This window comes from Coenobita brevimanus, chromosome 57, assembly GCF_032717465.1.
Source record: "Coenobita brevimanus isolate Jiangsu-jjx chromosome 57, ASM3271746v2, whole genome shotgun sequence".
NCBI classification, from domain to species: Eukaryota; Metazoa; Arthropoda; class Malacostraca; order Decapoda; family Coenobitidae; genus Coenobita; species Coenobita brevimanus.
The window spans coordinates 16564029-16580264 of NC_137010.1; the positions used below are offsets into that span (position 1 = coordinate 16564029).

General features: G+C 41.3%; 1 protein-coding gene across 1 annotated transcript in view; it reads left to right on the forward strand.

Annotated features, from left to right (window-relative positions):
* Rnmt (RNA guanine-7 methyltransferase) overlaps positions 1-16236 on the forward strand; it is a 113194-nt gene that overhangs the window by 81876 nt on the left and 15082 nt on the right. Inside the window, exons 6-7 of the mRNA XM_080274426.1 lie at positions 4028-4145; positions 12530-12659. Of these exons, the coding sequence (XP_080130552.1) occupies positions 4028-4145; positions 12530-12659 (248 nt within the window). The remainder of the gene's footprint in view (positions 1-4027; positions 4146-12529; positions 12660-16236) is intronic.

Below are 16236 nucleotides of genomic sequence, written 5' to 3' on the forward strand. Positions count from 1 at the left end.
AGAGAATGAAAGGGAGGCGGAGGAAAGGTTTAGGAAGTGGAGAGATGGTATGGGGCAAAAGGGTTTAAGGGTAAATGCAGATAAAACAAAAGTGATGATATCTAGGGTTGGTGGCGGTGCTGTCAAAGACGAGGGAGAGTGGCCATGTGCAGTTTGCCACTAGGGCGTGGGAAGTAATTCCATCTTGTGCGGTGTGTGTGATAAATGGGTGCATAAGAGATGTAGTGGTATCAGAGTTAGACTGCGAGATAATGCTGATTTTATGTGTACGGCGTGCCGGGGTGAGCAGGTGGAGATCGTCAGACGTGAAAGGATTGAACTTGCTGGTGAATCTCTTGAGTGTGTGGATGAGTTTTATTTGGGAGACATGTTGTGTGCTGGAGGTGGAGCTGGAGCTAGCTCTGTGGCTAGGGTGAGAAGTGGTTGGAAGAAGTTCAGGGAGCTCTTGCCTCACCTGACATTGAGTGGGCTCTCCCTACGTGCTAAGGGGTCTTTGTATGCAGCATGTGTTAGGAGTGTAATGCTGTATGGCAGTGAGACCTGGGCAGTGAAGGAGGAAGACATTCGCCAGCTCAGACGTACAGAAATGACAATGATTACGTGGATGTGCAGTGTGTCCCTGCGTCCAAGGCCTGGAGGGGCTGGGTTTACAATGGAAGAGTTGAGAGGTAGGATGGGACTGGAGTGTATTGGTGTTGTGATGAGGAGAGGTAGATTGAGGTGGTTTGGACATGTGGAGAGGATGGGGGATGATAATTGGGTGAGGAAGGTGAGAAGTGTTAATATTGGGGGTGGGGTAATGAGGGGTAGACCAAGAAAGACATGGGACGAGGTCATTAAGTGTGACCTTAGGGTTAAGGGACTGAACAGGGAGGCTGCAGTGGATCGTGCAGCGTGGAGAGCCGCCATTAGGTGACCAAGGCTGACACATGCAAGCATGTTGGAGCCTTTAAAATCGAAATGAAACTAAACGAACCCACTGCAAATTGACTTAGGACCTAAACACAGAATTGCTATGGGAGAGTTATCAGTCTTTGCTTTGTGTTTCCACCTCAACCAAGTGAATTTTGGGGGCAAGAAGTAACTGGGAACTCCTCTGGTGTTGGCGGGAGGTGGTAAAACACTCAGCACGTCAGTGCATGCCCAGAAGCGAGAGTGGGGGTATATGTTCCCATCGCTCTGAGCTTGCACCTCCCTCTTTTTTCGTATGCATTGCTGTTTGCCCTGGTATTTTCTTAGAGTCGAGTTGTCATGCCCGGAAAGTACTGCTCAAGGGATGAGAGGGTCCGTATCATTGCATGGAGGCAGGATAATGTCCCTATCAACATGATCTGTGAATGTACTGGATGCGCAAAGTCAACCGTCATGAAGATTCTTGCTGTGGCACATGGCCTGCTACCTGATGTCGTACCAGAGCACAAGCATGGTGATGGAAAGAAGAGGACGACTTCCAGAGTACAGATACTCTTCTGAAGAGGGAAGTAATCAAGAATCCTCGACTGACTGCAGCAGAATTGAAGAGAATGCATCCCCAGCTGTTACGTCTCAATTCTAACTATCCAATACCGCTTGCCGAAGGAGCTGGGTTTGCCAAGCCGCACTGCAGCTAAGAAACCACTTCTCACTGACTGCATGAAGAAGCAGTGCATTCAGTTTGCCAAGAAGTATGCACCCTGAACATTGGATGAGTGGAGAAAAGTTATGTTTTCCGATGAAAGCACATTTCAAGTGTTCCGGGTGCGTTCTGCCAAGGTTCGTCGCCCTGCCTCCCGTAGTCGATATGATTCTGCTTACACGGTGCCGACTGTTAAGCACCAACAATCAGTAATGGTATGGGGGTGTTTCTCAGGTGAAATGGGAAGGGGAGGCTTCAACTTTCTTCATAACAACTTGATGATGAATGGTGGCCAGTACATTCAAGTTCTGAAAGTTCATTTGTTAAGCTTTTTTGCTATTCATGGGTGCAACTTTTTCTTGCACGATTCAGCTCCATGTCACAAGTCAAGCAAGGTGGCAAAATGGCTTCAGGATAATCGGATTGAGGTCCTCGACTGGCCTGGCAACAGTCCTAATCTAAATCCAATAGAAAACTGCTGGGCAAAGATGAAGAAAATCATGGCAGAGAAGACACCCAATCTGGACAACCTCAAGACTGACCTGACAGATGTTTGGTGCAAAGAAATGACCTTTCAGTAGATTGCTTTAGGGATCTAAGTGATTCCATGCCAAAACGCATCCAATTGGTCCTGAAAAACAAGGAAAACAAGGTTTCATATTGATGAATGGCATTTCATGAACAAACATTGTGATATACTATTATTTCTGTGTTTTTTAGTACCTTGTGGGGGGAGGTCCTAAGTCAATTTGCAGTAGCTGTATATTGTATAATTATATGTACGATGGTAGCAAAGCATGTGTACGAGTTAATGGTCATCTAAGTGAATGGTTCACGATCTGTGTGGGCATGCGACAAGGTTGTGTGATGTCCCCATGGTTGTTCAGTATATATATATGGATTGGGTGATGAAAGAAGTAAAAACACGAGTAATGGAGAGGGGGGATGGCGTTGGTAATGAATGGTGTTAGATGGAATGTCTCAAATTAGTTGCATGCCGATAATGCAGTACTACTTGCAAATATCGGATAGGAACTTGGTAGACTAGTGCAGAGTTTTGCTGATGTCTTTGAGCATTGTGCCTTGAGAATAAATGTAGAAAAGAGTAAAATGATGGTTATTGAGAGAGAAGGCGACTCCCAGTGCAATATTACTGTGAATGGAGAGAGCCTGGAATTGGTCTGAGAGTTCAAATACTTGGGTACAGTGATAGAAAAGAAAGGGAAATGTGCAAAAGAAGTGGAAAGTAGAGTGACACAAGGAAGAAAAGTAGCTGGTTCAATGAAGGCCTTGTTATAAAACAGAGGCTTGAGCGTTGCTGCTGCATGAGGCTTACGTGAAGGAGTGTTTGGGCCAGCTTTATCATATGGATGTGAGACTATGGTGTGGCATGAAAATGAAAAGTCAAGTGAGGGCAGTGGAGATGGGACTGCTGAGGAATGTATGTGAAGTACAGAGAGTGGATAGGATACAAAATAATGTGATTTGTGAAGGACATGGAGTAAGGAAGTCTGTGGACACCAGAATCGAAGAGAGTGTACTGAGATGGTATGGTCATGGGGAGAGAATGGATAACAGTAGTGGTGAAAAAGTATATCTGAGCAAATATGAAAGAGGGAGGAGGTGAGGTAGGCCAAGGAGAAAGTGGAGGAATATGGTGGCTGAGTGTGTGAGGAAGAGATGTATGGATGTCGGGGAGACTAATGGACTGACAAGAGACCAAGTTGAATGGATGAATTTTGTCCGGAGAAGTGCATAATCAGGGATTTTGCACCGCGTTTTAATGCGACAGCATTCAGATTGTGTCTATCAGATATGTATATGTGAATCTCCAGAATGTGGTGAAATTTTTTTGGCCCATTTGATGGAGCCTAGATTTTGAGGGCTTGAATGATGAGTGAATGGAAGCATGGCCCATTGAATTGGGCAAACTTTGGCTGTCTGGACGTTGCTACTCCTCATCCTGCCCTAGGGTGGGAAAGGAGGTCAGGATGATGATGATATAAGTTATTACCATACTGTACCTTTATAATTTAAAAGGTTATTAAGACACATTAATACTTGAAAGTATCATCATTGGCCAGTTACCTGTAATAGAAAACATAACATCAATTTTGTTACCCTAAAAGTAAGTAACACTCACTCATTAGACAGATAGTAAACACAGTACTTTAACTTCTGAAAACAAAGCCAAATCTTGGCAATTAATGATACAGTATATGGAACGCAATAACATAATGTATACCTCTGGTAATTACCCAAATAACGAAACATAAGCATTTTTGCTAAGAAGTTCATAACATCACTAGTGATATCCTAATGATATTGTAGAAACTGTCATTGAAATGTAGGAGTTCAGGTTATGAAAATAGAACTGCTGGAGCTTCACTGTAGACTGTTATCTGCCCACAGACTGGCGAAGAAGTGGGGTTTGGAGGTGGAGTGGAACCGACCATTCAGCATTGTATATAATGATGCACTCAAGGACTCGGCATCACAGCGGCTTCTCTCAGTCATGCATGTATTGGAGGTGAGGTGGTGGCAGTACAGGGAATTGAGGGAGGAAGGACATAAGGTGATATAAGAAGTGGTGAAAGACAGGAATTAAAGGAAGGAGAGGGAGAATATTAACAGTAATGGAGAGAGTTTCTTGACTTCATTGCTCAGGTAGAAGTTATACTTACATAATGAATTATGTTTGATTTTAAAACAACAGTTTCAGCCTAACTTTGACCTTTTGGAGTGTCCAGGTTGACCCAGAAAGTGTTGTATCTTCATGATAATCTCATTTTCATTAAGTGGATGTACATCTTCGTATAATGAATAAAGTTAGAGGAGATAGTAGGAGGTAATGAAAGTGGGGAAAGCAAACCAGCAGAAGCAAAAATGTCCTTGGGATCCTCATGATTGATACCTGGTTAATAGTTATATGTAGATTAAAGTTGCACCCAGTCATTCCCAACACAGCAAAGTTCATCCTTCACAACATTGCCCCTTTGCCTAACCCAGCCCTAAGCAACCCAACCTAGCCCTACCCTACTCTCACCTAACCCAAACCTACCCATCCTAACCATATCCTACCTTGTACTACCCTATCTTACCCCACCTAACTTAACCAAATCCAAATGGACCCAATCCATTCTAGTACAGTCCGTTAAGTCCCATGCTATCCCATCATGTCACATCTCATGCCATCCCATCATGTCTCATCCCATCCCATCCCATCATATCTCATCCCATCCCATCCCATCTTGTCTCATCCCATCTCATCCTATCATGTCTCATCCCATCCCATCCCATCATGTCTCATCCCATCCCATCCCATCATGTCTCATCCCATCCCATCCCATCATGTCTCATCCCATCCCATCCCATCATGTCTCATCCTGTCCCATCCAATTATGTCTCATCCCATCCCATCCCATCATGCCTCATCCTATCCCATCCCATAATGTCTCATCTCATCCCATCCCATCATGTCTCATCTTGTCCCATCCCATCATGTCTCACCCCATCCCGTTCCATCATGCCTCATCCCGTCCCATCCAATTATGTCTCATCCCATCCCATCCCATCATGCCTCATCGTATCCCATCCCATAATGTCTCATCTCATCCCATCCCATCGTGTCTCATCTTGTCCCATCCCATCATGTCTCATCCCATCCGATCTCATCATGTCACATCCTATCCCATCCCATCATTTCTCATCCCATCCCATCCCATCATGACTCATCCCATCCCATCCCATTCCATTCCATTCCATTGCATTCCATCTAAATACAACATAACACAGTCCAGCCTAACCCAGAATCTCACTGTAATATACAGTCAGACCTTATTGTTTGCAGGTTTTGTTATTGCAGTTCTTCCTGATTGTTGTATTGTGAAAAAATGCATTACCTTCAGTATTGTGGCAAAAACTGCATTGATCGCAGTTAAACTTTGAGAAAAATTGAGGGAAATGAAAGAGCCACAGAAATACCGTGCTCCTACATGCAGTGAAAGTTCTAAATCATCATCATCATCATCATCTTCATGCAGACCTCCTTTCCCACCCTAGGGCAGGGTGAGGAGTAGCAGTGTCCAGACAGCCAAATTTTGCCCACTTCAGTTTGCCACTCTTCCATTCACTAATCATTCAAGCTCTTGAAATCCTGGCTCCATCATATGGGCCATTTTCACAATTTGTATCTTCACATATAATGGAAAAAAATATGCAGGCATACCCCAGTTTAACGATGTAATTGGTTAGGTGAAAATCCGTCGTTAGGTGGGGTATTGTATATCGTGGTAATTTTATCGTGTAAAACAGTGTGGAGCGTTTACCAACCTTGGGATTCCCCAAAACCCACCCAAATGAGCCCCAAAACAAGTTTAAAGTTAATCTAAGTGACCTAACAGCTGTCAAGGAAGCTGACCTAAGCCTAACACCTGTAAATAACTCACTAAAACCAACAAATGAAATCTGAAAATCATCAAATGTAAGTCTGGAAATGATCAAGCTTAGTAAACTTTACCCCAAAATGACAATGTTCATCCCACCTGTAGCTAAAACACATTAATCTAAGTGTAAAAACAGTTTATGAATCAACCTAAACACACAATTTTAGACTAAAATATCATCAAAATCGGTAAAAAAAAAAAAAAAAAAATCATAACCCAACGTTAAACCGGGGTTTGGCCATTGTTAGGCGGGGTATGGTGGTATTTCTACCCCCATCGTTAAGTCGGGGTATCGTATATTGAGGTATTACAGTATTACCTCTAATAACCATAAGCAACATTTATTGGTTCATTTAACACCACAAAGACCAATGAAAGTGCTGTATTGTTTTTAGTGTAATGAAAATGTAATACTGCAGTAAATCCCCCCAAATAGCTGTTAATACAGCATTCTGGTTAGATGGGGGAATGAAAATATACATGAAAATACAGGCAGCCCAAGCAGTAGGTTACTGTGTAGCTGCATATTGGTTAATATGGTACTGTAGGGTAAAACTGGGTAATTTCGCCACGATGTCAATAGTTCCAGTTCAAAAGACCATAGCTCCCAAACTATTACGTGGATTTGACTTCTGTTGGGCTTAGGCCTAACAAGGCCATGTGAAGTTTTAAGCCATTTGGGGGGGGGGGGGAGACGGAGAAACGAAATTGTTTGCCAAAAATATTCAGCATTTATGCATAAGTAAAAATGGGGTGGGAACATTTTATTTACCCATTATTTACATGTTTCAGATTAAAAGTTGTTCAGAATAGCTTGCATTGTTCACACACACACACACACACACAAGAGCCACTGCTGCAAACCTTAAGTAGTTTTCAGGAATTATGTTTGTCTTGTCTCCTTTGCTCTTGTTTTAAGTTTAAAATACAGTAAGTTAATATAGACTACCAAAAATGTAAAGAGTTATTGGCAGAGAGTATACATGAATGTTTGCAGTATTTTCGGTAACAGCTGTTTTGGTACTGTAATCAACCTCAAATATGGCCGATAATGTAAACATCAAGGGACTTGAATTTCCAGGATTTGATAGTGAAACTAATGTCATGGATTTGGTTAAAACATTGATTATGAGGATTAGTGAACTTGAAAAGAAAGTGGAGAATTTAGTGTTAAAGGACATGTCTGAAAATACCAAGAATACTATACAGAGTCTGATCCAGTCCAGTGAGACGACGAACCAGGAGATCATGAATTTGAAGTGAGAAAATATCGAATTAAGGAGAAAACTAGAAGAGAGCAGTAATAAAACAGAGGAGGTGAGTAGTGTGTTAGAAGAGCAAAAGGCAAAGTGGGCACATGTGGAAGAAGAACAGAAAGAAGTGGTCAGCTTAAGGGAAATCATTCAGGAAGAAAGGGAAATGGACAAGAAAAAAATGGAAGAAAATGTAGTGAAAATACTGAAGAGAAAAGAGAAAATAATGAGAGAAACTGTAGAAAGGAACAGATGTGTGGTAATATTTGGAAACAGGGAGGAGGAAGAAAAGGTTAGATCCGTGAGACTCAAGAGAGACACGAATCTGGTGAGAAAAATATTAGGCAAGATTTGACCCCGAAGGAGACAAGTGGGAAAAAGAAATTGAGGAAGTAAGGAGGATAGGGCCTTATAAGAAAGGGGAAACAATGAGAGTCAAGTTGTCATCAGAAAGTGTAGTAAATGATATACTTAAAGTGACCTGGAAACTAAGCAAAGAGGAAGAGATGGATAATATTATAGTAAGAAAAGATTTGAATGAAGAAGAAAGAGAAACTTTAAAATCTTTTTAGGAACAAGTAAAGGAAGAAAATGATAAGAGGACAGAGGAAGAATGTAAAACTTTTTTGGGGGGAGTGATGGATATGAAAGTAAGGAAGTGGTATGTGAGGAACAAGAAGTGAAGGAAACTAAGGGGGATGGCTATGAATATGAGAAAGAGAAGTTATTGGAGAGTTGTAGATCAGAAATTGAGAAAGTGGTACTGACGGAGAGTAAGAGTGAAGAGGGTATAAAAAACATCAAAAATAAATTGAAGGTGGTATATACAGTACTAATGTTGATGGTTTAATATCGGCAAGGCTTGAAATTAACGATTTCTTGAGGGTACATGAACCTGATGTCATGTGCTTCGTAGAGACCAAGTTAAGAGAAGATATTGATGTTCATATGAGAGATGGTAAATACAAACTGTGGAGAAGAGACCGAAAAGAAAAAACGGGAGGAGTGATGATAGCAGTGAAGAACAACATAAATGTAGATACTGTGGAAATGGGAGAAAGCAGGGCTTAAGTGATAAATATGAAATTTGAAACTGGAGAGAATGGCAAGAGAGATATGGTGGTAGTGTATGTTCCCCCTAAGACAAGAGCATAGAATGATGATGAATACCAGATGTTTTCAGATATGGCTAGTTATTTACAAAAAATAATTGAGAAAAGCAGCAATATAATTTTGGTGGGCGACTTTAACTATAAAGAGGTGAACTGAGAGGAATGGGACTCAGGAGGCAGAGAAGATTCGTGAGGCACTATATTATTAAATATAACAATGAATAATGTGATGACGCAATGGGTCAAAGAAGAGACACGGTTCCGAGGTGAGGACACACCAGCAAGATTAAACTTACTGTTTACCAAAGAACCCGATGTAATAGAATCTTTGAAATATTTGTGTCCAATTGGAAATAGTGATCATGTGGTCATTGAGTTCCAGATGATAATAGGGAACGTCGAGCCAAGAGATGAACTTTATAGTCAGGGAAGATACAACTTTGGGAAAGCAAATTTTACGGGATTGAGAAAATTGTTTGAAATTGCAGTTTGGAGAAAATTCAGAGAAACAAGAGAGATACAGAGGAAGTGGGATATCTTTCCAGACCTCTATAATTTGGGATTGAAAAAAGTTGTACCAAGAGTAAGGGGTAAAGAAAACAGGAAAAAGGAGTGGTTTAATAGAAGGTGTATGATAGCAAAAAAAAAGAGAGATAAGGCATGGAACAACTGGAGAAAGAGAGGTAGTAACAGAACAAAGGAAGAATATAAAAGGACTAGAAATGAATACACAAGAATACCTAGAGGAGAAGAAAGGAATTTTGAAAAAGGTATAATAGACAAATGCAAGGATGAACCCAAACTGTTTTATGGATTTGTTAATGGCAAACTGAAACAAAAGGAAGGAATCACCAAACTTAAAGTAGAAGGAGAGGTCTGTAAAGATGTGGCAATGCAAGCTGAAATAATGAACATATATTTCCAATCGGTTTTCACTAATGAAAATGAGTTTGTGGAAGGGGAGAGGGTGATCAGAAATGTACCAGTGATAAAAGATATAAAAGTGGAGGTACAGGAAGTGTATAAATTACTGGAAACTCAAGATGCAAGGAAAGCCCCAGGACCTGATGGAATTTCTAATTGGGTACTGAAGAAATGCAGAGAACAACTGGCAGATAAAATTCACAGTTTAATTGTGTGTTCTCTGGAAGAGGGGAAAGTGCCTCAAGAATGGAAGAGGGCAAATGTGGTACCAATTTATAAGGGAGGAAACAGGGAAGAACCCCTGAATTATAGACCAGTGTCTCTAACCAGCATGGTCGCAAAATTGTGTGAGAGAATCCTGAAAGACAGATGGATAAAATATGTAGAAGAGATGAATATTTTGGCTGAATTTCAGTTTGGATTCAGAAGTGGAAGGTCATGTGTTTCCAACTTGTTGAGCTTTTACTCGAGAGCGACTGATGTGGTACAGGAAAGAGACGGTTGGGTGGATTGCGTGTATTTAGACTTGGAGAAGGCCTTCGACAAAGTACCCCATAAGAGCCTAATGTGGAAACTAGAGCTTATAGGAAGACTGAAGGGGAAACTTGTGGAATGGATGAGAGACTTTTTGAGAGACAGACAAATGAGGACAGTAATAAAGGATAGGATATCTGGATGGAAGGAAGTAACAAGTGGAGTCCCTCAAGGCTCGGTGTTGGCGCCAGTAATGTTCCTGATTTACGTAAATGATATGGTAGACGGAGTGAACAGTTATGCAAGTCTGTTTGCTGATGATGTAAAGATCTTCAGGAATGTAGAGGTTGAGGAGGATTGTAAAATGCTGCAGGAGGATCTGGATAGGATACATGATTGAAGCTGGATGTGGGGAATGAAATTTCTATCTATCTATCTATAGCCCGACGCCCTAATCCCACAAAGGGTGACCGCAGACAAAACGCCTCCAAGTCGCTCTGTCACCCACCATTTGACTACCCTCCCCCCAACTCACCCCCCCCCCTCCCTCATATACCTCTCAACTCCATCCCTCCACCTCATCCTCGGTCTACCCCTCCCTCTCCCTCCCTCCACGTCACCAAAGAAATGTAAAATAATGGAAATCGGTAAAAGTACCAAGAGGCCATCACTGAATTATTTGATGGGTAATGAATCAATCACAAAAGTGAGAGAAGAGAAAAATTTGGGAGTGCTGGTCCAGGATGGTTTGTCACTTGAAAAACATATTAACGTAAGAGTAGTATTTCATTATATGGATGAGGAGATGATGAAAAAATTGATAGTGGCCATGATCCGCCCCAGGTTAGAATATGCAGCGGTAGTGTGATCCCCACGCAAAAACAAAGATATAAACAAGATTGAGAGAATACAAAGAACAGCAACCAAGATGGTCCCCAGTCTGGCAGATCTGTCACACAGAGAGAGGCTGGAAAAGCTGGATTTGCCTTCCTTAGAGGAAAGGAGAAAGAGGGGAGACATGATTGCAGTGTTTAGGACCATGATGGGAGTAGATAAAATTGACCGGGAAGATCTGTTTGTATGGGATAAGAGAGCAAAAAGAGGACACGGAATGAAATTGAAGAAGTCAAGCTGCTTGAAGGATATCTAGAAATATAGTTTTCCTTATAGAAGTGTTGATGTATGGAATAGCCTGGACAGAGAGATCATCCAATCTAAAAACTTAAACTAGTTTAAAGCTAAATTTGACTTACTGAGAAACACAGATGAGATCCCACAAGCGTAGCTCATTTCCTGTATATCACAATTAGGTATATTAGGTAAATACTGTACATGAGTATTTGGAACGACTTAGATGAAGAGGTGGTGCAGGGGAAAAACATTCGTGTGTGTAAACGTAGACTAGACAAATGTGGATATGGAGACAGGACAACACAAGCATTGCTCAATTCCTGTGTGCTACAAATAGGTAAATACACACACACACACACACACACACACACACACACACACACACACACACACACCAAAACAGTACCCTGCCATGCACTCGTGCCATGGTCCCCCCTCTTCGGCCCCCAACCAACTTACCAGCCTTGAAACAATCAGTGAAACAATGATGATTGCCATCGACATAAAGTTTGCCCAGTACTTGACATAGACCATACTGTATGGTAGCCTAGGCTACCTAAGCCTAGTTATAATCAGTTATATATGTTATGTAGTGTGATATTGTAACAGTAACAACAATATTAATGATAAATATTATAACAATAATAATAACAAATAGGTTGCTTTGAAATTACCCTGTCAGGTGAGATAATTTTGCTGCGAGACACTCCCCCTCCCCCCAATATATATATTTTTATATATTTTAAACAAACAGTTGGGCTATAGGTATCTTTAGCAGAAGGGCTGATTATATATAGAACAATAAAAATGTCAGTATGCTGTATGTGGCAGTTTGTATTTAGCAAAAACCACCATTCATGGCGACATTACCCTGTTTTGCCCTAACGATATCCCTCCCAGTGATTGGCTTATACATGCAAACAACCCCAAAATATAATAACACTTATTTCTTCCACACTCACTTGTGATTTGCCTCAGTAGATAGCCGTTAATGATGGAAATAACCTTTTGATTTGACAGTGGTAGTAATTGTGAATAAACTGATGTGGTGATGTAATATGAAAGGGTAACCTTAACTAAAAGAATAAATGTTATGAGAAATGTCATTCACAAGAACAGAAATTGATGGTTAGAAATGGTTACTCATGAGAATTTCGTATTGATAGACAAAATATATTGTTAAGATTGCTGGCTTACAAAGTTAGTTATGAGAAATATGAGAGAAAAGGGTTGTCTTGTTCACAATGGAGAGTAGCAGAATTGGTGCAGACATCACTGACTCAGTTCCCCCAGTCTGTTTAGGGGTTATTATTTGGGTATTTGGCAAAAAGTGACTGTAAACTTGTGGGCTCTGAACCAGTTACATAATTACCCTTTTATTGTTTAATTTGGTTATGGCAGTAGTTTGGCAAACCAATTGACTGCAGTCATGGGGGTTTAATGTACTGTTACATAGCTTATCAACCTAAACAAACCTTTCCTAACGTATTCTTAAGTCAGTCCAAGTTAACCCAAGCCAGTCCAAAATGACATAAGCTGAGTTTTGAGTAACCCTTATCTGTCTCTTTGCCACAGAATTATCCAAACCGTGATGAGCAGGTGACGGAAACAGAGGAGGAGTATAGCCATGCCCGGGAGTACCTGGCCGACAAAGAGGACAGCACATACATCCGCACCATAACTAAATCTGAGTGGGATGCTCTCTGTTAGTATATCACCTGCTGTGTCTGGTATTCTCTCAATCTGCTTTTACTATTTTTCATAGTCTTTTTGTTTTCTCCTCCCTTTCCTCCCCTAATAACTAATAACTTTTTTAGGGACACGTAGTAGAACTCTAAATGTGATTGATTTTAAGTAAAATATTTGAGTTTTGCAGTTAATCTTATACTGTGCTTAAATTTTTAGGCCTGTATGATAGTGAATCAATGGATGTGAGCCCTGATTTCATGGGCCACTGTTGACAGACTATCCTGATTTTGTGTTTTCCTTTTCCTGTTTAGTATCGTACCAACCATTTTGAGGTATTTACAGTTTGATGAGTTGGACTTGGGGCATAATCTGTTTGGCTTGCATTTTAGCACCTCTTTCATTTAATGATGTATACAGTAAGACATCTTTAAAATTCAGCCAAATCAGATTTATCTTAACTACACCAAATCCGACTTATCTGTGACTACATCATCCCTAAAGGGGGAGGGGGAATCTGTTGAAAAGAGACTTACATCCCTTCAAGGCAGCTTTTTGGGGAAGATTTTTATTTTTCCTTGGAATGGTTACATACTATGCAAGTACATTAGGCCCTTCATAGTTTGTGAGTGGGAAAGAGAATTACCATGCAAATAAAAGAGCATTACATAGGTCTTTATATTTTATGGAGAAATGGAAACGAGACAATGATCTCAGAAAAGTAAATCAGTGAACTGGAAGCAAATGAATCTGGACAACTTGTGGAATGCATATAGGGATTGCTTAGTAAGGAATGCTAAAGCGGTGTGTGGTGTGGCAAGAATAACAAAGAAGAAGAAAGGTACAGCATGGTGAGATGAAGAGGTTAAGAGAGCAGTGGAGGAAAAGAGGAAGAAGTGGTTACAGGACAGTGGTTCTGTTGAAATAAAAACTGAATATATTGAGAGCAAGAAGCATGTAAAGAGTTGTGAAGAGGAAAAAGCAGGAAATAATTGATGATCTAGGAAGAAAAATGAATGCAAATTACTCTGAAAATAGGAAGTTATTCTGAAAGGAGGTGCAGAAATGTAAAAGTGACAGTGGAAAGAAATGTGAAAGTGTGAGGGATGTAAGTGGTAGATTATTAAACCCATGAGGATGAAGTAAGGACCAGATGGAAAGAATATGTTGAAAGTCTGATGAATGGGAATGGAGAGGACAGAGTGGCTGTATACATGATTGGTTTTGGGGGTGTGCAGAGAAGGAATGCAGTGCCAGGAGACGTGACACTAGCACAGGTGAAGACTGCTGTGAAGCGGCTCAAAAATAAGAAAGCAGCTGGTGTTGGTGAGATGTATGTAAGAAGGCATGGATGAGTGAAACTGTGCCAGTAGACTGGAAAAAGGTTGTGATTGTGCTCATGTACAAAGATAAAGGTGAGCAAAGTCTATCTATCTATCGCCAGATGCCTTAATCCTGTACGGGGTGGCCACAAACAAATTGCCTCCACGTCGCCCTGTCCCCCGCCATTTCACTTCCCTGTTCCCAACTCACACCCCCCTCTCTCATACACCTTTCCACTCCATGCCTTCATCTCATCCTCGGCCTTCCCCTCCCTCTCACCTCCTCCACCTCACTCACATACACTCTCCCTGTCAGTCTCTCACCCTCCATCCTCTCCACATGGCCAGACCACCTCAGTGAGTTTCTCCTAACGCTCATTTATATCCTCATTTGTCAGCCTGTCTCTCCATGTGACTCCACAGGCTCCTCTTAAATAACTCATTTCCACAGCTCTCACTCATGACTTGTGTCCTTCCAGCAATATCCAAGCTTTACTTCCATACATTAGAGTTGGTATCACAATACTGTCATATAGTAACTTTTTCACTTCCATGGTCACTTCCCTGTTTCTTATCACTGATTTCAAGGAACCAGCAACCTTTCTTCCTTGTTGTACCCTTTCAAGCACTGCACCCTCCAAACTTCCATCCTTACTCATCACACTCCCCTAGTACTTAAACATACTCACATTTTTCATTTCCTCACCATCCAACCTCACTGTACATTCACTGACTTTACCTCTCTCAAAGACCATCACTTTACTCTTCCCTACATACACCTTTAGATTTCATTTCTTACACACACTCCCAAACTCATCCACCAAGCCTTGCAGCTCCCCTTCGTCTTCACTTAACAACACAGTATCATCTGCAAACAACAGTACAGGGAGTTTCCAAACACTACCCTGTCTCATCAGGGCCACTCCAACATCCACTGCCCTACCTTGTATCTCTTTTTTTATTACCCCATCCATGTACAGATTGAACAACCATGGAGACATGACACATCCCTGTTTCAACCCAACTTTCAAAGAGAAAAATTCACTCAGTTCACCATCCACACACACTGCAGCCTTAGCACCATCATACATACTCTTCACAGCATTCAAGAACTTCCCATATATTCTTAATACTTTCCACAATCCTTGTCTATCCACCCTGTCATATGCTTTCTCCAAATCCATGAAGGCCGCATACAACTTCTTTCCCTTCTCTAGAAACTTTTCCACTAAAGATCTAAGAATGAATATCTGAACTACACAACCTCTTCCCTTCCTAAAGCCTCCCTGTTCTTTTCCAACTAATTCCCCTATTATTTCCCTAACTCTGTCAATAAGTATCCTATCATACACTTTTCCTATTACACTAAGAAGGCAAATGCCCCTATGATTACCACACACTTCTTTTTCCCCTTTTCCTTTGTACAAGGGAATAATTATACCTGACTTCCAATCCTCCGGGACTCTACCTTCCTCCCAGCCCAATCTGCACACGTTCCACATCCATGCTACTACTATCTCTCCCCCATGCTTTAGCATTTCACCACACACTTCATCAATTCCTGGGGCTTTCCCCAATTTGACTTTCTTCATTGCTTCCACAACCTCTCTCCTACTGATTTCTTCCTGTCTTCTCTCTTGCCTTCTTCTCCCAGCCATTCCCCAGCCACTTGCACTCGCATTACTTCCATTCTCTATGTTCAGCAATTCCTTAAAGTGTTCTTTCCATCTGCTCACTTTTTCTCCCTTCTTCATTAGTAATCTACCATTTTTATCTTTCACTCCCCTACTAACTTCACTGCCACCCTGTCTTATCTTCACCTCATTCCAGAACATTTTCTTACAGTCTCTCCACTTTACACTCAAATTCCTTCCGAATTCTTCATCCACCCTCTTCTTACTCTCTCTTACTAATCTTTTCACCTCTCTCTTCCTTTCTACATATAACTCTCTTCCACCTCTCAACTTCTTCCACGCCCCTATTTCTCATCCATTCACTGTATGCTTTCTTCTTTTTTGCCACAGCCTGTCTCAACTCTTCATTCCACCATGCTGTTCCTTGCACCCCCTTCCATTTTCTCTTTACCCCACACACCACATCACATGCTGCATATATTTCTTCTGTGAATATCTTGCACACACCTTCCACGTCCCCCATCTGCTCCAATTCATATTTACCCAATCGTTCCTCCACTTCTTTCTTATATTCTGCCTATTTCTCATCCTCATGTAACTTTTCTACTCTCCTTGCAACTACTCCTTCCTCCTGTCCCTC